The sequence below is a fragment of the Lepidochelys kempii genome, chromosome 3, assembly GCF_965140265.1.
Source record: "Lepidochelys kempii isolate rLepKem1 chromosome 3, rLepKem1.hap2, whole genome shotgun sequence".
Taxonomy (NCBI): Eukaryota; Metazoa; Chordata; order Testudines; family Cheloniidae; genus Lepidochelys; species Lepidochelys kempii.
The window spans coordinates 142484740-142509108 of NC_133258.1; the positions used below are offsets into that span (position 1 = coordinate 142484740).

Consider the following 24369-nt stretch of genomic DNA (forward strand, 5'->3'; position numbering starts at 1 on the left):
TGCAATTTGCTCTACTTAATAAACAAAATGAAGACGTCCAAAAATGGTATTAATTGAACAAACAATTACCATTATTTTGGTTGGATAAGTGCTCAAGAAACCCATAAGATGTAGTGATGTTTCAAGAGGTTGGAAGAAACAGAATTTTTTTAAGATGATTTCTTATTTAAGCATTCAAATGTGAGGAATTTTTTTTTTCAATCAAATCCTTAAGGAACAGTTGCATGAACGTAGCACTGTCTGGCACGTATGACCTATGAATGCTGAATATGTTTTCAGAATTACCTAATTGGCAGACTTCTGTTTTCAATTTTTCTTATTGCAATTAAAGTATTGTATCCATTATAATTGAATAATCAAGTTTTGACATTAAAAATGTCACTGAAATCATTATTTTGACACAGATTTGTATCACATACCAAAAGATAATTTTTATATGTAGTTCTGTGAAATAAATGCAAACACTAAAATATAAGAAAGATTTAAAAAATTAATTTGCAAAGCTGAACTCATACTTCAGCTTTGAGGTAAAAAAAATTCTGTAAATGAAGAAGTCATGACATAAATGTGGAATATAAAATACATTCTAAAGTATTTTACAGAATGGTTGAGTTGCTCATCAGGCATGAGAATCTGGAGGAGAATGATGTTAATGAGAAGCAGTTCACATACAGAACACAAAGCAATAAGTTTAAATCAGACTATTTTGGTTTGTGTAGCCCTTTATTAGCAACTAAAATAGAAGATATCTGTTGTACAACACGGCTAGTAACGGACTATACTGGAGTTTTATTATATTCTAATACAGGATCATTTATAAATGCTTTTTCTTCATTAAAAAGCTTCCACCCTTTTTCTGTTTACAACTGGCAAAACTATTCTGAAAGCTGAGTACATGTGCACAGGTCTGCAAAGAGTGCAAATTTAGGATATGGTAAATGCTTTACATGTTATATTTGAAAGGACTGTCTACCACCATGCCTTTACAGACATCATCTTTTTTTTTAAATCACAAAGTTTTGACACGAGCCTTCCTTCCATTGTCTTAACAAGAAAGCATTTTTAAATGAGTTGAAACTAAGGAAGGACTACACCTACTAGAAAAGAAGAAAGTTCTATTAGTTTGAGGTTTCAGTATACCCGAAGACCAGGAACCGTATCTTTGTAAGGGCTAGGCTGGGACCCCGTACATAGTATGTGTGCAGGTGGCATCCCTGAGTGTTCGGAGGTTCAGTGGACCATTAGTGCTCCAGCAGCATAACTTACTGAGCTGTCTTGCCAGTTTCGACACTGGCTTGACTGGGCATAATTCAAAAATGAAAAGCTCATATTCATTCCATTCTTCTGGAGCTCTGTTATAGCCTACATGGAAACAAAAAAAGAAAAAAACAAACACGTTAAGGACAAGTTATTCACCAGGCTCTGCTACTTTAGTTCCCACTCCCCTCCTTCAATTGGACTTAATGCATTCCTGCAGCTCCTTCCTTTCCTCAAAACCCCAAAATACTCCATGGACACCTTTTGGAGAGACCCCATCTATGTGACTCCCTATTATTCATGCAGAGAGACCCCTCCCTGACCTAATATTTTGTGCAGTAGGACATTTTTACAAGAGGCAAACTGAATACTGGTGCTTGTAGTCTTTGAGACAGTTGAACCATTAAGAGAAGGAAAATGCAAAGCAAGAGAGACAACAAAATTTAGGGGCCTAGATTTATTGCTAAACTGTAGACTTATTCTTAACATAAAGACCTCCTGTGATTTTGGTAACATGGTCAGAGCTACAACATTTAACTTTTTTTTAAAATACTCTTCCCAGTAGAGACACTGCAAATAGAGATCTTTTCACAGGCCCCCTCCTGTAGAGATTCCCCAATGTGTTCTCCACAGAGATCAACCTCCCAATGAATAACACCCTCCCTGGTTAAAATAAAAAAAGAATAATGTCCCTCCCATTTGTGTTTTAAATTACATTTAAAAATACAGGGCTATACTCACCAGTACTGTCTAGCTGGTTTGCATCAATCCAGCAATGCTGTGAAGCAGCCACAAACCCACTGTGATCAGCTAATTAAGCCAAGTTTACAGCTGCTTTGTACCACTAGTGGAGCACACAATAGCCAGAATATAACATAGAATCTGGCCCATAATGGCTATTAATTTAGGAGCTAGTTCAGTAACGCTGTGTTCAACTCCCCTTTGAAATATTGTCAGAAGTGACAATACGTTCACAATCACCAGATAAATAATATATAGGCAAACATACTTTCTTTAAAATATATGTGCTACAACTATTGATTCAGGAATTGAAATTGTACATTTCACTAGGGATGGGAATTTCAAAGGAGAGAGTTAGGTGCCCATTTCACTTTGAAATTCAATGGAACTGGATGTTTATCTCCCTTAGGCACTTTTGAAAATCCCAGCCCTGGTAAAAGGTAAGTTTGCCTCGGTATCAGCCTAGAAAATTACAGAGTTTGAAAACTTGGGAAAACAAACTGGATTCAGACTTCCAGTCTCAGAGGTAATAGGCCCTCTAGCAATTTATTGGTGAGAGAAATTTAAACAAATTTGCAATAAGTCAACATTTTCACAAACAGTGGTACTTACATTTAATAATACCCCAATGGGATGTCTTCCACATATTGTATTATGGTATTTCTTCAAGTAATTGCTAAAAGATACAGGATCTAGCTGCTCTATAATGCTCATACCCTGAAAAAGAGTCAATAGCAATGATTACTGCCTACCTCGTTAAAATGTATGAGCCTTTTAATTAATGGACATCACAACTACATGATGTGTTTGAGAAGGAAAAACCTCAATTCTGAATCATGGGAATCTCAGTATATGAATAGGATTTTCTAATTGTGGGTTTGCCTTGCTCTCATCCCTTATAAAAAGAAGGGACGGGAGTATGACCTTCCAAAGCCATGAATGATCTGACATTCATGGGACTATCCTTCAAATCTTGAGACAGCCACATAAAGGTCTATTGCCTTCCCACTGCCTCTGCCTGTTCCCCTGGCAACACTACTCACTGAGGAGTTTTACTCCTTTGGGCTTCTGAAGAGTAGTAGCACCAAATCCTAGGCAGGCTAAAATCCACGTGTGAAAATAAAACCTAATCACATATCCTAACATTTATGTTTATACAGGCACCAATAAAATCCCACCAGTGTTCCAGGCAAAGGCTGCTCTTTCCTTGTCAAATAAATGTAAAATAGCTTACAACAAATCTACCTTACTGCTTCTACTTTTCTCAGCTATTCCCCAGCTGCCTCTTGCCAAACCATGCTAGGTCCTGTCCTACATTCTCCTGTCTGAGAAATGCTTAGTCCTTAAAGTTGCCAATGGGTTAATGAGGTCCAGCTACTGATGGGTCAAGGAAATTCCCCCTGGAGTTCAGAACAGGACAGTAAAGTTGTCATGGGAGTGGAAATAAGTTCCTGGGGGATGGAGGGCAAGAGAGAGAGAGCACGTGTGCAATGTTCATGGTGAAATTCTCCGGAGGGGCTTTTTTTTGTTTTTAGTTTTAGGGGAAGTTAGATGCAAAGAGGAGAAATCATCACCCCAAGAGTGGCCATCCTCTCACACCCAGTCAAGTCCACCCATCCCCCACAACAACAAAGCCCTAAACATGGTGAAGGGTCTGCTGCAGAGTTGGGGAGATGACAATGCCACTTACATCTTCCCTCAAAACAAAGAATGGCCCGTTCTTCTAGAAATGCTGCAATTTTCTTGCTTTCCAAGCAATTTTCAGGAAGGCCTGCTCTGGCCCTTAGCATTTCAACTCATACAGTTATTTCCTTTCCTGCTAACAGTCAGCTAGGGTACCAACTGTGATGTGAATACTTGTCCACTAACTGGATTGTGACCAGCTTGGTTCACATAAAACTATTCAGTGGTGTAATAAACTTTCGTTCACTAATGACCTAGGAAGGATATGAACTGGTAAACAACAATTTGAAAGACAAGATAATCTCCTGAGCTGTCCAGTTTTCTTGTAAATTTTAATTATTGTACAGCTACGTAAAGTAGAATCAGCTTAATTGCATACCCAAAATGTAATGAGATTAGCCAACTGCAACTGTGATTATGAATAGGACACCATGTCTGTCAGGGATTCCGTGACTTTCCACGACCTCCATGAATTCTGCAGCGGCTCCGCAGCCTGCCGCTCGGGTGACCCTGCAGCCAGCTGCACTGGCACTGCTGGAGCGGCCCTGGGGGCAACCGCACCAGCTGCTGCTGGGGTGGCCCCAGGCAGCTGTCCCCAGGGACCACCTGAGCAGCAGCAGGTGCAGCTAGCCCCGGGGACCACCTGTGCAGAAGTCCTGGGGGCAGTGGTGAGTGGGTGGCCCCAGGAGCAGCTGCTGCTCAGTGGCCCCTGGCAGTAAATGCCACTGCCCCCTCCCCCACTAAGATTTAGTCAGGGGTACATAGTACAAGTCATGGACAGGTCATGGGCCGTGAATTTTTGTTTATTACCTGTGACAGTCCATGACTTTTACTGAAAATACCCGTGACTAAATAGTAGCCTTAATTATGAACAGGAGAACACATTTTGTAGATAAAAAAAAAATTATTTCATTAATGTAATACAGAAACCACGGTGAGGTACAAGATTCATGTCACAGCAATAAGCCACTGAAATATATGGAACCCTATCTGACAATTTAGCAGCTGTCCTCACTAAATGGTCACTGTATTTATCAGTGTCAAATAAGCTGATTTTGATACAAAAGTTATGACCATGGAACATTTAGAGTTGAGCTAATCGTCCCAAACGAATACAAATAAAACCTGCATTCCATGATATATCATCATGCATTCTCCACGTTTTACCGAAACATATCTATTTTAGCAATGGTTTATAGAATTTTAAAAATTGCACTGGGATTATTTTTTGAATCCTTGATTTCAAAATGAGTACTGCCAATCTTGATTCTCAGGCCAGTGTAATGTACAGGGGGCAAATCCCCCAGTTTGACTGAATAAGGAAATGCTGCTGTCACCTGGTATTTTGTGTTTTTGTTCATTCTAAATGGCAGTTGCATTAAGCTGTTTAGAAATCTGCAGGTGTCGAAGGAGTCCATCTGGACATGAATTAGAGAAAAGAGTATCACACAGCTCTGCAATTTATCATGCGGATACCACAATACCACCATATATGTAGTATATATTGGTTTACCAAACACACATTAAATGACATCTGCAGTGCCCAGGGATAATGAGATGGAGAATATCTAACATAACAAAATTCATTTTTAACTTCTGGTTTAGTAATCAATGGGGCTACTCACATAAGAAAGAGTTTGCGAGATGAGGTTCTTATTTTATATATAGTATTTCATACTATAATGTCCAATAATATTATATTCAATTATATTTGTTGTCATTTTCCTAATATCTACTTTGTTTCTAAGAAAAGTAGGACAAGAGTAGATTATGCATAGAAGTAGAAATGTCCAAACAGTTAACAGTTTATGCAAATAATCTAATTATTTTTTCAGGTCCAACAGTCATTTTTCAAGTTTGCTCACTTTTCTCAGCTTATAACATATCCAGACCAGAATTTTCAAAAACCAGCAATGATTCTGGGTGTCTCAATTTTTTTGTGCCCAATTTGAGATGATTTTCAGAAGTGCTAGGCATCCTTAACTTAAACAAAAGTTAATGGGAGCTGAAGGTACATAGTACCTCTGAAAAGCACACCTCAAAAGCACCCACAATCAGTGGCTGCTCTTGGAAACTTTGGTCCTAGTAATGATATGAACTGATGGATTTGTAACCTGAATCTTATAAGTGAAAAAATAAAAGGTGATGGGATATTAAGTCTTCACTAGCAGATATTAGCAATATTATGGAAAATCATCAACACATTTCAACGCAGTAAATCTCCTTTTGATTGCCCTTTTCTCCCTGTTACAATGTTACTGAGATAGGGATACAACTGAAGGAAGAGAAATATTTTAAAAGAATGCCAATTCTTGATTAAATAGTTTAAATAAAATGCTAATAGCCCAAGCAAATAATACTTAAACTAGGCTTCAAGTGAAGCCAGATTCTGATTGCTATTACTTGGGCATTCCCCCACTGATTTAAATGGAGTTATCAGATTTACACCAGGTCAACTGAGGTGAACAATCTGGCCCTGATTGTGCCAGGTAGTTTTTTCTAGCCATGAGCAGAACAAATTACTCTTCATTTTTTTTCTAAACAAATGCTCCCCCACTTTTACATCAGTAGATTATGGCAAAATGTATATATCTATGGCTCTGCTTAAATCATAGCAATCCAAACCTCAAATTATGGATAACAGGCTGGTAAAACTGCAATGTAAATTATATAATCTAGTTACCTGCTAGCAGGGTGGATAAAAATCAATGATTTTTTTTAAGTTAAAAAAAATCTGATTTTTTTAATTTAAATTGAATTTTTCTGATAAAATGCTTTTTGAGGAAAAAACCTATCTAAAGATAGTTTTAATTAAGATACATTATAGCTCAAAGATATCTCATCATGGAATAGGGATTATAAATTATAATTCTATAGTAAGAGACAATATATTCATGTAATGTTTAAGAAAAGTTTTGTAAATGAGTTCCAATAGTTCATGGATTAGGGACCCAATCTTATGGGGATCCAGGGGCTTCTGGATAGCTTATTTAGGTTAATCTTTCTATCTACCCAGTGGGACTCAGTGCTCAGTCTAGAAGATACCATCAAAGATGCTTAGTTTTGCAGTTCTCAAACTGTGGATGTGTCTCTCCGGAGGTAACATGCTCGTTAACAGCAAAAAAAGTTTTTAAATAAATAAATAAATATATAGAGGTGAAAAATAACAGACCTCAACCCTACTGTTGCTCTGCAAATTTGTGTACACAGAGTCGATCCCTTACCTCTCTCTAAATGTGCAAAGTTTCAAAAACTTCAATGAATTTTTTGGGGGCGGAATAAGGAGAAGAACAAGGAGAAGAAATCTGGAAATAAATGTGAGAAGGGAGGGACAGGCAGTAGAAAGAAAAGTGAAACTGTTTGAGCAGCATATTCCAGAAGTCTTGAGGTCTTTCTGAGTGTAGCCTTCATTGATCTGAGATCTATCATACCATTCTCTCACTAGAAAGGAAAACCTATAATGGCTGCAGGCCGTAAAAGAGACCCAGTTTGGGAATATTTTAAATTCCTCTACCTGTGGGTAAGACAGGCATGCATGTAAAATGCAAACAGTACAACAAAGAAATGTAAGGCCTGGTTGCCCGAATGAAACAACATCATGAGAAGTGTTACTTCTCAGGAGGAAGCTGTGTTGAAGATGATGAAAGAAACATGTCTGAACATGCAGGATCTTCAGGTTGGTAAACCTTTTTATTTCATACTTCTTTCTTAAGGACTGCCTGTCTTCCTTCTGGACTATTCTTGAATTCTCATGTTTGAGCAAAAAATATAGTTGTTACTCTATCATTTTAGATGCAGTTGTGATAAAAAGTAAATAGCTGAAATAGGCAGATCTTCCTTTTACAATTTCACCTTTAAAGTAGTACTAGTTGTCAGTGAATGCAATGAGTAATACTAAATGAGCAGTATGGTAATAATAATTAAATAACTGCATTGACTTATTTTGTTTAGGAAAATCCATCCTCAACATACAGGATTCTGAAGACTATCCACCTTCAAGATCACCATCATTTTCTATAGTTTCAGAGTTATCTGCCAATGATAGTGTTTCAGTCACATCATGTATGTCACGTAGCCACAGTATATCACCTGTAGCAAAAAGAAAAAAAAATCTCCATCATCCAGAAACATCCATAGATAAGTTTGTGATAAGAACCAGCAGATTACAAAAAGAGGTAATTGATGAAAAAAATTGCCCGGTTTGTTTATGCAACAAACTCTCCTTTCCGTATGATTGAGAACCCACACTTCATTAACATGGCTCAGTCATTAAGACCAGGATACAGTCCACCCAACAGAGCAGATGTCGCAGGCAAATTGCTGGATAAAGTGTATGAAAGAGAAATGGAGCAGTATGAAAAAGGTCTAGAGGGTGAAATTGTTAACCTGAGTCTTGATGAGTGGAGCAATGTCCACAATGATCCTGTTGTATGTGCTTGTGTGACAACAGAAGAAGGGAATGTCTTCCTTACAAAAACAATTGCTACGTCAGGAAATGCACACACAGCAGAATACTTACAAGAAGTAGCAGTAAAAGCTACAACAAACTGTGAAAAAAAATTCAAATGTCTAGTATGCAGCTTGGCAACAGACTATACTTCAAATGTATCCAAGATGAGAAGAAATTATTTAGAAGAGAGTGAAGAGAGTCCCAAGCTAATAACAATGCTCATTTGATGCACCTCCTAGCCAAAGACTTCAGTGTTCCAGAAATAATGGCTAATGTTGTTGAAATTGCAAAATACTTCTGTAACAACCACTTTGCAGCAGCTGCTCTGAAAAAAGGGGGAGGAACCAAGCTAACTCTCCCACAAGACATACGATGGAATTCAGTAATGGACTGTTTTGAGCACTATATCAAGAACTGGCCTAAGCTGATGACAGTTTCTTAACAATATAGTGAAAAAATAGATGTCACTGTCACAGCCAATGTTCTCAATGTTGGGCTTAAGAGAAATGTTGAACACATGCCGAGTACCCTGAAACCTATTTCTGTAGCCTTGAACAAAATGCAGGGAAATAGCTGTTTTATTGCTGATGCTGTTGAAATTTGGAAGGAACTGAGTGAGACCTTAAAAAGAGAAATATGCAATGACCGAGTTAAATTACAAGCATTAAAAAAAAAATGGGACAAGCACTATCTCCAATATATTCTTGCAAATATTTTCAATACTCGGTACCAGGGTCAAACCTTAACTGCTGAAGAAGAGGCGTTGGCTATGACATGGACACCCAGCAATCATCCCTCCATAATGCCAATTATAACAATCTTCAGAGCTAAGGGTGAACCATTCAAGAAATATATGTTTGCTGATGATGTTTTAAAGAAAGTTACACCAGTGAACTGGTGGAAGTCACTTAAGCACTTGAATTCAGAGACTGTTGAAGTGATAATCTCACTTTTAAACAGCAGTAGCTTCTTCTGCTGGTGTAGAAAGAATATTTTCTTCCTTTGGACTAATTCATTCCAAACTGAGAAATCGTTTGGGACCTGAACAAGCTGGAAAGCTTGTTTTTCTTTTCCAGATTATGAACAAACAGGAAAATGAAGGTGAAGATGACTGAGTTAGCTGCAGAAGCCAATATTTTAAGTTTCTCATGTTCACCTGGCTGACATAGTCAATTTAATTTTTGTGGGTTTTTTTCAATATCTCATTTAACTATTTTAGTTAAAAACAATTTTAACAAAAACATATCTGATTTTAAAAAACTTGAATGTTTAACTAAATTCAAAAATTCATAGGCTTGTTTTGTTAAAATATTATATGTTTGCTGTTGAAGAAAAAAAATCCAGAATACATAACGTTGTTGTTTTAGTTAAATAAAACAATGTAAATGTCTGTCTGGTGATGTTCTCCTCCTAATACAGCATGGCAAGAAAATCCTCCAGATAATACACATTTCAGGGATGTGTGCCCTCCCCGAACAGTGAATACACTGGGAATGTGCATCACTGACTGGGATAGACTCCTGACGGGTGAGGCAGTGCTTAAATCCCAGAGATCCTGGCATACCCTGGAGGCAAAGGGGATGAACCCCAAAAGGAACTCTTCCTTTAAAGTGAAAAGAAGTATAAAACAAGCCTCGGGCACAAAAAAAATAAGCAAAAGCATACAGATGAATTAAAGGAGAAGTAAATAACTACACTAAACTAAAAATTAGAAGATTCTAAAGCTAAATTTTGAATGGTAGAAATGGCCATGCTACATGCTCCATCTCAGGCCGAGGCACTTGAGAAGAAACAAGGAGTGGTCTGCCTATATAGCCCTATATATAGTTGGTATGGGGCACAAGGATGTGCAGGGAGATGCACAGACCCAACGGGCACTGCTACTGAAAATCTCTGATCACCTGAAGTGAAGCACCCATAGGGACACAACTCAAAGAATGTAGTAACAGGACAGTATTTAGAGTATTTTCTCTGTCTTTTAAAACCATACAACAGCCATAAATAAGGTTAGAAGCCAGCCTACGTGACCATGCATCTTCCACAGCACGCCAGTGCTTCACAGACCACATATTGAGAATCTCTGCTCTAGAAGAATCTTCCTGGTTTCCAAAGGCCATTTTTTCCCCACTAGATAATAATTTAGAGATCTGAGATTCAGAACAGGCCTAAGTCCTCATGTATTTTTGGGACAAAGAAGAACCTGGAATAAATACCCTTTCCTCCTTGATGCAGTAACATGGTGTAGTGGGGTGGTCACCCGCTCTTGCCGGGAGGGGCTTAAACCAGCCCAGGAGAGGGCTGTGGCTGGGGGCAGGTAGCTCCCAAGCTGATTGGGGAAGTGGGCACAGCTGTGGCCATGCCCCAAACAGACCACAGCCGGCCCTTACAAAAGGGTTGTGAGCTAGATGCTCAGAAAGAGTCTCCTCTAGCTGTGGAGGGAGACAGGCCTAGCTCCTGGGGAGGTGAAGCAGGGCTGGGGAAGGCCAGAGGAGCTGGGAGGCTCCAGACTGGAAAAGACCCAGGCTGCAGGCCTGGCAGACAGCCTAAGACAGGGTACTGGGGTTGCAACAGGACAGCCCAAGGGTAGGCAGAGGCAGCAGGTCCAAACCCCCCTTGCCTATAATGACTGGCGAATATAGACTGCAGTCAGCTGCAGTGAAAGGGGGCTAGATGGTGACTGGCAGTAGCCCATAGGCTGAGGCAAGGTGGGGATAGAGGGTGGGGGGGTTCCCCGGGGAGGGGAGACCCAGATTTGTGGGGTATTGCCTGGAGGGGCAGCACCCCAGGAAAAAGGGCACCTGTGTCCGGGAGGGACATGGGGGCCAGCGACGGCAAGACACCAGCAGAGGGCGCTCCAGAGCTGGTAAAAAGAGCTATTCCCAGAAAGCCAGCAGGAGGCGCCGCAGGGGTGAGTCTCGCCCCATTACACATGGGCTCAGTGACATTCTCTGCAAGGAAGTATTGGATTTCCTACAATGTATCTTCATGATAATGTTGAACGTAAGTGCATTTCTTAAAGAAAGGCAGCTGAAGTAATTTTTCTTTAGTAAATTCTGTGGAAAATGATCCCAGAAAATGATCAGGACATATGGATCTGAGACAACCATGAGTAACTGACACAAAAGGCTTCTATCGTTCCTCCAGGTTCCTTCAGAATGGATACTGACTGACTGGTCACTTCAGTACCTTAGAAAAACCTAGAAGGGCTTGCTGCTTTTGGGAAATTGTTTTTTTGGGATCACCCAGGTTCTCCTGGAAGAGAGATCAGAAGCTACCTGACTTTTGTGTATGGAGCACATCTAAATCCAGACCCAAATATAGGCTGGATTCTTAGGCCAGGTCTGCACAAAAAAGTTAGGTGGGCCCCACTACATTTGCTCAGGGGTGTGAAAAATCCTGAGTTATGTAATTAAGCAGACCTAAGCCCCTAAATACACAGCACTAGAGCAATGCAATAATTCTGTTGACCTAGCTACCACCTCTTGGGGAGGCAGATTAACTACAGTGACAGGAGGGTCCACACTTAAACCTGTACAGAAACACAGCGGTAGGCCTAGGCAGGTGCTTTTTGCTTCCATGTTTTACAGAAGGAGGAGAGGATGTGGGTGACAGTCCCATTGGAACACAAGTGGCTCTAGTTTCCTTGGCCAGTGTGACCCTTACTTTTTCCCCATGATAGCTGCATCAAATCTACGGGCAACAACAAAGGTATGATCCCTGTATAATGAAACTAGCACTATTACAAATGTAAGCTACCAAGACTTTACGTTCTATGTCATAAGGTTTATTGCTTCCCCTAAATATAGATCTATCTGCATTTAAACAGAAAAATTACACTAAGGGAATTTCAAGCAGTCAGGCAAGCATTTTTCCTAATAAGGAATATTTACATAATTACATCCACTATACATTGTGCACACTCAGTAAAGTGTATGATACCAGCTGCCAACACACTGACTACAGTACAGTAGTAAAAAACCCTCTGTATGACAGTTGAGAGAGAAAAAGCATACAATCAACAATGTATCAAATCTTGAATATTTTCTTAGAGAGTCTAGAAGCATTCAAAGTCATGTGAAGGAGAAACTTATTAGACAATTAACTGACCCAAATCTGAAATCTTACCATTTTATCTAGGTGCTCAATGGATCTATAAATCTCTCCTTGGGATTCATCATAGTAACTGTAACGGAACCTTTGACCTTGAAACAAAAATCATGGACAAAATAAAAAGGGACAAATTAGTAGCTAGAACACCCCCCAAAAAATAATTTCAATTATGATGAAAAGCAAAGTACAGCTGAACCCACACCTCTGGTAGCCAATCTAACATAATATCAATTGTAAATCACAAACTGGAAGCGATACCTTTATGATATTCATTAAGGAATGGTATTTTCCATTATATCTTTCTGTTCCATTGAAGTCATTCCAAACACCACCACAGAACCTCACCAGAAACACAGAAACTAAAACGATACCACTTAAAGTGCAGTTATACTTTGAAAAATGACCATATAAAAATGGCATTGTGTGGTCCCATGTTAATTGCCTACCAATGACTTCATATCAAATTTGCTCAGTTTACAAGTAAACAGATGGTTTTTCTCACTGACAGCCCTGCAAAATCAATCTGGGATCTGAAAGTCATAGAATCATAGAATATCAAGGTTGGAAGGGACCTCATGAGGTCATCTAGTCCAACCCCCAGCTCAAAGTAGGACCAATCCCCAACTAAATCATGATGTTCTCTCCTGCCTGCACACCAGAACCAGTAATAAGGGGTGGGTACCTTTTTGAAACAGTCCCTTTGAATCAGCCATAACCACACATTAAAAAACTACATAAACAAAGTGTTATTGGTTAATAGAACAAAATGGAAGTCAGAACTCCTGGATTCTGACTCTGCCACCAACACCTGATGTATGATCCTAGGCAATTCACATAAGTGCTGTGCCTCAGTTTACCCATCTGCAAACAGATATAGTTACTTCCATCATAGGGATGTTGGGATGTTTCATAAATCAGTTAACTAATTTTGTAAATTTCTTTTAAATCAATAGAACAACAACATAAGAGCAAAGAACTACAATCACTGTTACCAGGCTGTAATAGTGCAGAGAAGCATGTAACACATACCTTTACTACCTCCCCTCCCTCTCCCATCCCACTGATAAATTAAATTTGGCAGCCTTTGAGTTAACATAATTTTCCAAATAAAAATTCACTTTTGGCCTTACAGAAGGCAGAAAAACATTTACGTTCAAAGGATAAATTTACCATAAAGTTCTAAGCACCAAAGAATGTTTAATAAAAGGGCCTGCTCAAATATAGCTACAATGTAGCTACCACATTGCTATAATACAAAGAAAACCTGCAACTTACCCCAATGGCAGAAGTCAGAAGAAACCACAAAGAGATTACTAGGATCTGCTAGGTATTTGCTGAAGAGTTTTCCAAATTCCTGTTCTTTTGACTCACTCAGTGCTCCAACCAATACTGGAACAATGGTAAACTCATCCTTATGGCTTATAAGCAAAAGAAAAAAGATTTAAAAATTAATATTTTAAATATAAGAATAGAGTTCTTTGTCAAGGTATGATAACTGAAATTATAAATCTGCTCCTTAAAAGGACACTATTACCTGAAATGTAGCTAATTAAAAAACACAATTAAAAATAGCTTTATATACTGCACCTTCCCCAAGACCCCTGTCAATGGTTTCCTATTTTGCAACATTTTCTTATTTTCAAAAATCTTTTTTCTCTCCTTAGTTGCAGTGTAAGAAAGCCACAAAACCAACAGAAGAAACCAACTCTATAGCAGAAACAGCAAAAAAAGTGACTATGGACAAAATCAAAGACGGAAAGTCCCCTATGTAGAGGAGCAGCACAATGGATACACACCACTGAAATTGTACTTAAGCCGCAAGATAGGACATAAGTGATGCGTAGTTATGTGCTGACCTTCTACACCAGTGGTTCTCAATCTATTTGTTACCTGGGCCGCAGGTTGAGAACCACAGCGCCCCTCCGCACCGACCCCTATGCTCAGCACCCCCTGCCCAGAGACCCCTCCACAGAATGGGACCAGGAGTGGAGTCCTGGGTAGGGGCCGGCAGCAGGGGCCCCGGACCCTGCGTGGCCAGCTGGCTGCCCTGATGCCAGCCCCAGACCCCATGGGACTGCCCCTGGACCCTGTGGGGTTTTCCTTACTCTCCTTTAGTTATAGTAATCATAGGAATCACCTGTAACAAAAGTAGCTATCAACTGACACTGATTTTTAAGTTGCCAAAAGTATATACAAATTTTGGAAGCTCAACAGAAAACAGAAAACACTATTCAAACTTTTTTTTTTAAATTGGGCAAATGGTTTAGTGAAACAGTCACAGAATGATAACATTTAGAGATATGGAAGACTTAAGTCATCTCTTACATATTTCAGGGCAGGACTGTTCCCTATTGTACATTTACAGTATTAGTATTTTGTCAAGTCTTTTACATATATATCTCTGCATGGGAGATTTAATTTTACCTAGCTTTGCAAATAAAAATTCACTTCTGGCCTTACAATAAGTAGAAAAACAATTTACAGACTTGTAGATGTCACTGTCAGGAAGTTTTCCCCAAAATTAACCCTATTCACAAGTCAATATACAATACTAACTACTTTCTACAGGATGGTCAGATTTGATTGCTCAGCTGCTTGCCCTGCTCCCAGTTTCCTTCCTACCAAGAAATATCAAGTCTCTAATTTATATTCTTAAATTTTTATGTTAAAAAATTATCATTCTCTCACCAAAAGAGGATCACTTCTTCCTACTGGAACACACATGCAGTTCAAATGTATAATTACAGGTGTTGCAAAATAAGCTTTTAGCCATATTACCTTTCCATGGCTTTAGCAGTATAAGGCAAATGCATTTCAATACTGTGTTCATCTTCATCTGTCTGCAGAGACATACGCTCAAACATTCCAGTCTTCCACAATTCTCCATAAACTGAAAAGATTTAAAAATATATTAAAATGCTTTACCAAAAATTACATTACATTAGCATATCTTGTTAGAAGTGACACAATAAAATAATACTTCCTGCCTCTGGGGGCTATGATCACAGAACATTCTCCATTGTAGCTTTCTAATTGAAGTGTAACTTGCATTTAACCCAAGTTACAACATTTTTAATTAAGTTTGTATCTTACAGTTAAGAATGCTGTGTAAAGCAGTGACATCTTTAGCATCTTCGAGATGCTTTCTACAGTCATTATGGTACAAAAGATTTAAACTGTACAAAAATATATTAAAACGTGTACTCATCCACATAATCTTTGTGTTTTTAGATTTCCACTAACCATATGATTCTATATTTGAGAGGAAAAGGTGATCAAGTGAGCTGCTGCTGGATGTGTATGTTTATTAATATAGCACCTTAGCCATCGGCCACTGCACAAAACACAGACTGCTGAATGTGACAAAAAACAGTTCTCTACCTGTTTATGAAGTTACATGTATTATCTTGCACTGGTAATTTATGGACTTATTCTTCTAAATACCCGCCCCACCCCAACCACCCAAAACCTAGGGCTCGTAGGTGTTGCAGTAATACGAATAATTTAAAAAATACAGAAATCTGAAAAATGCAAGCTTACTATATACATACTCTTTTGATCAATTCGAAGATCATACAGAGGTGTTCTATATAGCTCCACACTGGAAAGTGCACATCGGGAAAGGGGCACATGATGGGAAGGCCCAAGAATGAAAATTTTCCGGCTAGGATAATTAATACAAAAACCAAAATCAGAACAACTGTACTCCTACAAAACCCTGTGTTAGAAAAAAAAAGTTGAAAAAGAAAATGATAAACTGAACTAATTTTGGGGGGTTAGACTGGTGGCTAATGGTAGTGCTCTACTTTGCCAGGGGCAAGAGCATGATTCAATTCTTGGTCCCTTACACTCTGATGCTGCAAAGTGCTGAGTGTCTGAGAGGTGATCTTGAAGCCGGTTCAGTAAAAATTGGTTAAGGCCACCTTAAATGACCTAAAACAGGGTCTGCCCTACAGCACAAGCCAGTTTTAAAGCCTCCTTTAGATGATGAAAACTAGTTTAACTGAGCTGGTTAGAAAATATCTCTAGCATAGTGCAGGCCTTTACTGATAGATGATATTTGATTCTCCGGGATTAGTAATGAGTCCAACACAACTCCCATGCTGCACACCATCTTAAGTAGCTGAGGGTTGGGTGGTATGTTTCTTATCAATTACTCAAAGCCTTTTCTGATTCACATTATTACACACAATTTAAGCCAGTTGCTTTTTTTTCTCCAATGCTCTAGTCTCCTTCAAGCACTCTGTTATCTGTGAGTCAGTTACATGAAAAAGCTACATAGACCTGCATGTCATTAGCATACTACTGGCACTGCAGGCTTTGTCTTGTTGTGGGCAAGACGTAGTCATTTCACCAGGTCTCTGGTCCTGATTAAAGGTCAGTCTTTGCTGCCAGAGAAATTTTCAGAAGCAGTCTTGCCTTTGCATGGGAAATCTATGATAGTGCTTCAGCAGTTAGATACCACCAATTTTGTTTTGCTTTGTTTTTTGTGCAAGCAGTGGTGGAGCAAAGCAAAGGAAAAAATGCTGAAGTGCTGCATCAATCCACTTTGAAATCTATCCAGAAAATACAGTTCCTCAACTGAGGCAGAATGAGGTGCTCCTGAACGTTTTAAACAAGCTATGTGGTAAACAATAAGTGACGTAGAAAAAAATCCAGTAATGCAATGCCATTAAATCTGGGAAGTAGAACTTGTTCTAGAAATGTCAATGCAGAAAACATACCTGTATAGTGTTATCAATTGTTTTCCTTTAAAAAAATTGTTCTCATTTTGCTCAAAATATATCAGAAAGAATCAGAATAACTTTACTACTTTTGGACATGGTTTGCTTTTTTTCTGATAAACCACTGAGGAAACAAAAAAGAAACTGGTTTATTATTTCTAACACTAATTATCTTAAAGTATCATTATTTAGCTTCAAAATGCATGTTTGAATCAAACACTGAAGATACTTCAAATGAGAATTGATTGTTAATACATGGCAGGAAGTTCTGAAATATGCTGCAACTAGCAAAATACATGCAGATTTTAATTTTTTAAACTAGAGTAACTGGCCCTGTGGTTCGGCAGGCAACTGCAGCCCAGTTTTGTGCCTGTGCATTTTCAGAACAAGTACATTTGAAACAATTAATAGCTCCCACTGAGTTCAGTGATCATATACCATTTTTTTCCACAGGACCTCATTCTATGCACAAGCTGGACCTGTTTTGGGGACGAGTCACGATTCTATAGTGAAGGAAGCTGTTGTCTGTAGGACTCCTGCATCATTTGTTGCAGGAGTTGGAAGGTGTGTACCTATTGTAGGTCTGGGGAAAATGCCAGACCTAGGTCCTTAGCCAGGGGGGAGGGACCAGTGGACCTGGGCCACAACTGAATACGGGGGACAACAAATGAAAAAACAGAGAGGTAAGTGAAGGTCATAGGGTAAAAATCAGGGAACAAGAAGGGGACACTGAGCAGAAAATGCCCGACAGCACCCATCACTCTTCAAAAACATCTCCGGAGTGAGTGGATGTCACCCAGAGAAACTCTGCCTGGAGGTGTGATTGGACAAGAAAACAAAAGTAGGCCCCACAGTTGCAGAGCACCCCCTCACCCAGCCAGCTTCCTCTTCCTCACATGATGGATGGTCATCTTGGCCAGCGCCAGGAGGAGGTTCACAAGTAGGTCTCATGACATAGTGGGGTCACAGATGGGGTGTGCCAAAATCGGGAGGTGCGGGGAGAAGTACATCTCAATAAGAGATTCTGGAGGAGCTAGAAGAGGGGCTGCAACCTGACACTAATGTGTACCAGGGTCTCCCTCTTGCCACAAAAGGGGCAGGGGAGTTTGTGAACCATACCAGTTACACGCCCGTGCTTGTGGCTCTGTGAAAGAGCTGCCAGCTTTGGAAGGTGTGTCGTGAATGAGGCCACTGATTGCAGGAAGGGAAAGGACTGCCTCATTGTTAAGGCAGCCAAATGCTGTCCTGGAGAACTGGATTCTATTCCTGCCTCTGCCACAGAGGTTCAATGTCACTTAACCAAACTTTCAGAGGTGATCACTAATTGTGTTGTACAGGCAACCTTAATTCTGGCATCTTCTACCTTCTGAGTTCTTGACTTTGCACCTTTTAATGTTCTTTTAATGTAGTTTTTTTGTGTAATTATACTTATAGAACACCAGAGAACTTAAGACTGGATGTCTTCCTAAAGGATATTTTCTATCTCAACCAGAAGTTATGGACTTGATTCAGGATTTACTTGGTGAAATTCTATGTCCTGTGGTATGCAGGAGATCAGACTAGAACAGGGATTCTCAAACTTCTTTGCACCGCGACCCCATTCTGACAACAAAAATTACTACATGACCTCAGGAGTGGGGAAGGCCAAAGCCCCACTGCCCCGGGCCAGTGGGTCAAAGTCAAAGCCCAAGGGCTTCATCCCAAGGCCGGGGGGAGGGGGAAGGGAGGAGCCTGTAACCTGAGCCCCACCGCCCAGGGCTGAAGCCCTCAGGCTTTGACTTCAGCCCCAGGCAGTGGGGCTCAGCCCCAGTAAGTCTAACGCCAGCCCTGGTGACCCCATTAAAATGGGGTCCCGACCCACAGTTTGAGCACTGCTGGACTAGAAGACTGTAATGATCCTAAAAATCTATGACCATACAGGTCTAACTGCCAGTGAGGCCAGTGAGAGTGCATCAACTGACTATGAAAGGGAGCTGGATCAAGTTCACATAAAGAGCTACCACTGAATTACTCCAGTTTTATGTCAAGTCCAGTTTCAATGGAGTTACACTGTAATAAAACCGGGAGAGACAGTCACAGTACTTTAAAAATATTGTGCCAAGTTCTGCCATCTTTACTCACATAGAATAGCACCTTACTTCCACTGAAATCAGTAGGACTGCATGTGAAATATGTAAAAGTAAGGTACTAATCAAAGCATGCCATTGAATCGGGCCCATTTGGAGCTAACAGAATCTTGCTACACATAGACCCTAATCCCAAAATGAGCTCTATAGGGGTAGACCCCTGAATCAACAGAGTTTATTGCAGGATTTAGATCTTACTTTCATGTTCTTTAAAAAAGTAACTGTAACCAAAGAAACAGCTCAGACTCTCTTTGAAACTGAGAGGTATCATAAACAACAAACAATAAATATCAAACTAATGTTATTACTACAAAATACAGACAGAAAGAGTACATTCAATTTAAGAGGCAAGACCCAGAAAGTTTCAAGTTTAAATAAGTTTCCTCTCCCCAAATGTTCAGAAAAAAATCTAATACAAATTTTCATCTCCAACAGGATTACACTAAATATTTGATATTTTTATTTTTAAACTATGCATTATGGTTATAGGAGGGAAAAATAAAGGTTAGGGAGTATGCTAAGGTCTAAGACATAAAGTAATGAAAATATGTTTTTGACACCTTTCCAGATGGCAGAGTTTAGCCAGGAAATATGACAATTTTTTATAAAATGTACTATCAATCACAACGGAAAAGTCAACATTTCAGAACTTAATCAGAAGAGCTCCAGTCAGCTTAATCTATGCTGTTAAAGAACGTCCACTGTAAAAAAAATTTGCATATAAATATACATACACATTTTATATACACACTATATATATATATTTATATCTATCTATCTATCTATATATATATAATGGAGATATTTTAGTGCTACTTACGTAACAGTTGGATCCACTTGTTTGTAAGCATGGGCTGCACATGACCCACAGTAAGTATATCCAGCATGGCTACAAAACACATTTTTTAAAATTAACTTTTAGGTTTAAGACTGAGAACAAGCAGAATATTAATATTAGCAATCTAAAAAGAAAACTTGTTAAGAGAATGATCAAAACAGCAACTTGTGAAATAAGAGTTGTCAAGTATTAACCAGGGCTGACACTTTTAAAAGGCAATATTAGGTATCTGTGGGATGTGCTGGTTACAATATGTTCTAATAATTTATTTTTGAAGAAGTTCCACTGTTTTCCTTATGAAAGGCTACTTAAAGTAGTAACAAAACTGACAGCTTATTTGAAAATGGCAAAAGAAATGGAAATCTTTGTAAGACAAAAAACCTAAATAAAAACACAAAACTGAAGGTTAACCGGCACCTGACATCCCAGATATATTGTACATATTGTATTTACTCCTATTTATAGGCATTGTACCTCTCATTGCTAAAGGCAGCCCTTGGCACTAACTAACATGTATTACTTATCTAAGATACTATAACAAATCCATGGTCACCTAGCTCTCCATGTTTGTCAATATGCTGCACACCATACAGCTGTACATCATTAGAACTTTGTGGCAACACTGAGTAATGAATAAGAAGAAGGTGAAAGCAATACCTATATTCTAGCACTAAAGGGCTACTATATGTGATGGAAAGCAGGTAGGAAAGGAAGAGAGGGGATCTACCTTGGCAATGAAAGGAATACATCTGCCAGAGAACAAATGGATGTGGGGTAAATGCATGGAATCTAGCACAGTAAAGGTTACAACTATTGGGAAATTAAATGAGAGGAGTGGGGTTGAACCCTGTCATTTCCTATCACACTCTGTGGCCATCACTGGCTGAAGAGATGCTCCTTCCCTTTCCTGGTTTTCCGGACCCATCATATACCAAAAGGTTTCCAGTCATTTAGACTATTTGTTTTTAATCCTATGTCTAGATCTAGTGTCCACACTTTGAAAAGAATGTTGAAAAATTGGATAGGGTTCAGAAAAGAACTACAGGAATGATTTGTGGTCTGTAAAACACACCTTTCAACAAGAAACTTGAGGAGATCAATCTTACAACAGAAGTGGTCAATAAGCATCTATGCAGAGAGAAGATATCTGACACAGTACAGGGGTCTTTAATTCAGCAAAGGCATAACAAAATCCAATGGCTAGAAGTTGAAGACAGAAACCTTCCAACTGGAAATAAGAAATTACCAATGAAAGCAATTACACATTGAAACAAGCTTACACAGTGAGTTGGAAATCCTTTAAATCAAGAGGGGTTATCTTTGTAAAAGATACGCTGCAGTTCAAATTGTTGGGCTCAATGCAGGACAACTGGGTGAAATCTGATGGCCTGTTACATAGACCAGAGTAGATCACAATGAATCATAGAATCATAGAATCATAGAATATCAGGGTTGGAAGGGACCCCAGAAGGTCATCTAGTCCAACCCCCTGCTCGAAGCAGGACCAATTCCCAGTTAAATCATCCCAGCCAGGGCTTTGTCAAGCCTGACCTTAAAAACCTCTAAGGAAGGAGATTCTACCACCTCCCTAGGTAACGCATTCCAGTGTTTCACCACCCTCTTAGTGAAAAAGTTTTTCCTAATATCCAATCTAAACCTCCCCCACTGCAACTTGAGACCATTACTCCTCGTTCTGTCATCTGCTACCATTGAGAACAGTCTAGAGCCATCCTCTTTGGAACCCCCTTTCAGGTAGTTGAAAGCAGCTATCAAATCCCCCCTCATTCTTCTCTTCTGCAGGCTAAACAATCCCAGCTCCCTCAGCCTCTCCTCATAACTCATGTGTTCCAGACCCCTAATCATTTTTGTTGCCCTTCGCTGGACTCTCTCCAATTTATCCACATCCTTCTTGAAGTGTGGGGCCCAAAACTGCACACAGTACTCCAGATGAGGCCTCACCAATGTCGAATAGAGGGGAACGATCACGTCCCTCGATCTGCTCGCTATGCCCCTACTTATACATCCCAAAATGCCATTGGCCTTCTTGGCAACAAGGGCACACTGCTGACTCATATCCAGCTTTTCGTCCACTGTAACCCCTAGGTCCTTTTCTGCAGAACTGCTGCCTAGCCATTCGGTCCCTAGTCTGTAGCTGTGCATTGGGTTCTTCCGTCCTAAGTGCAGGACCCTGCACTTATCCTTATTGAACCTCATCAGATTCCTTTTGGCCCAATCTTCCAATTGGTCTAGGTCCTTCTGTATCCTATCCCTCCCCTCCAGCGTATCTACCACTCCTCCCAGTTTAGTATCATCCGCAAATTTGCTGAGAGTGCAATCCACACCATCCTCCAGATCATTTATGAAGATATTGAATAAAACTGGCCCCAGGACCGACCCTTGGGGCACTCCACTTGATACCGGCTGCCAACTAGACATGGAGCCATTGATCACTACCCGTTGAGCCCGACAATTTAGCCAGCTTTCTACCCACCTTATAGTGCATTCATCCAGCCCATACTTCCTTAACTTGCTGACAAGAATACTGTGGGAGACCGTGTCAAAAGCTTTGCTAAAGTCAAGAAACAATACATCCACTGCTTTCCCTTCATCCACAGAACCAGTAATCTCATCATAAAAGGCGATTAGATTAGTCAGGCATGACCTTCCCTTGGTGAATCCATGCTGGCTGTTCCTGATCACTTTCCTCTCATGCAAGTGCTTCAGGATTGATTCTTTGAGGACCTGCTCCATGATTTTTCCAGGGACTGAGGTGAGGCTGACTGGCCTGTAGTTCCCAGGATCTTCCTTCTTCCCTTTTTTAAAGATTGGCGCTACATTAGCCTTTTTCCAGTCATCCGGGACTTCCCCGGTTCGCCACGAGTTTTCAAAGATAATGGCCAGTGGCTCTGCAATCACAGCCGCCAATTCCTTCAGCACTCTCGGATGCAACTCGTCCGGCCCCATGGACTTGTGCACGTCCAGCTTTTCTAAATAGTCCCTAACCGCCTCTATCTCCACAGAGGGCTGGCCATCTCTTCCGCATTTTGTGATGCCCAGCGCAGCAGTCTGGGAGCTGACCTTGTTAGTGAAAACAGAGGCAAAAAAAGCATTGAGTACATTAGCTTTTTCCACATCCTCTGTCACTAGGTTGCCTCCCTCATTCAGTAAGGGGCCCACACATTCCTTGGCTTTCTTCTTGTTGCCAACATACCTGAAGAAACCCTTCTTGTTACTCTTGACATCTCTGGCTAGCTGCAGCTCCAGGTGCGATTTGGCCCTCCTGATAACATTCCTACATGCCCGAGCAATATTTTTATACTCTTCCCTGGTCATATGTCCAACCTTCCACTTCTTGTAAGCTTCTTTTTTATGTTTAAGATCCGCTAGGATTTCACCATTAAGCCAAGTTGGTCGCCTGCCATATTTACTATTCTTTCGACTCATCGGGATGGTTTGTCCCTGTAACCTCAACAGGGATTCCTTGAAATACAGCCATCATGAAATACAATGATCCCTTCTGACCTTAAAAATCTGACTACCTCGTCTGTAATTTCTCTCTACACTACTTATTCCATTCAATGATCTCAAACCATTTTTATCAAGGAAAGTAGGCATCACTGTCTCATTTTACAGGGAAGAAAGCAGAGACACTGATGAATGAATGATTTGCTCAAGGTCACAAAAAGAACGAGTAGCAGAGCTGGAAATAGAACTCAGGTTTCCTGACTCTCAGTCCAGTACTTGTCCACTTGACCACACTGTCTTCCATAATGTTAGCAGGATTTGGGTCCAGTTTCTTACTGTAACTTCTGTGATATTGTTATAAATATACACCAAGCATTACATTTAAATAAAAGTACAGGGGTATTTAGTTCATGGTCCTCTTTGATCACTGAAAAGACAACAACATGCATTACCTAGAAGTCTAGAATTAGTCAGTGTCACTGCTCTTTTGGATGAGGAGGAATATTAATAAGCCACTTTTTCCTGCTATTTCAAATGTTTGAAGAGAATTATCATTTGGGCTTAACTGTATCTAGCTTGTTCACAGCCCAAAGAGTAACTTTTTTGAAAGTCTGGTACAAATTCTACTTCATCATTCTGAAGGCATTTTTCAGATGCAGACACACCAAGCAGAGTCATACAAAGATATTTCTAGAACCCAAATCAAATATTATTTAAAAAACATTTAAAACTGAAATTCTTATAAAGTGAAAAAAAATAGAAGCAAAAAAGGATAAACCTGAACTGATCCACAAGTCAAAATGCATATTAGCATAAGATGTTTACAGAATCTAGGTAGCCATTATTATTATTAATATAGTACTAATTATGTGCTTGGTTCTATACAGACAAAGAAAGAATCACAGTCCCTTCTTCTGATGAGTTTGCAATCTTTATACTATCACTCTACTACATCACCTCTGAACTGGCTTGTAG

General features: G+C 39.7%; 1 protein-coding gene across 1 annotated transcript in view; it reads right to left on the minus strand.

Moving 5' to 3' along the window:
• Positions 1 to 704: 704 nt before the first annotated feature.
• The window catches only part of MEMO1 (mediator of cell motility 1), a 50139-nt gene continuing 26474 nt past the window's right edge, over positions 705 to 24369 (minus strand). Inside the window, exons 3-9 of the mRNA XM_073338318.1 lie at positions 19912 to 19980; positions 15793 to 15905; positions 15020 to 15131; positions 13517 to 13659; positions 12257 to 12333; positions 2611 to 2715; positions 705 to 1362 (exon numbers count right to left, since the gene is read on the minus strand). Of these exons, the coding sequence (XP_073194419.1) occupies positions 1231 to 1362; positions 2611 to 2715; positions 12257 to 12333; positions 13517 to 13659; positions 15020 to 15131; positions 15793 to 15905; positions 19912 to 19980 (751 nt within the window). The 3' untranslated portion in view covers positions 705 to 1230. The remainder of the gene's footprint in view (positions 1363 to 2610; positions 2716 to 12256; positions 12334 to 13516; positions 13660 to 15019; positions 15132 to 15792; positions 15906 to 19911; positions 19981 to 24369) is intronic.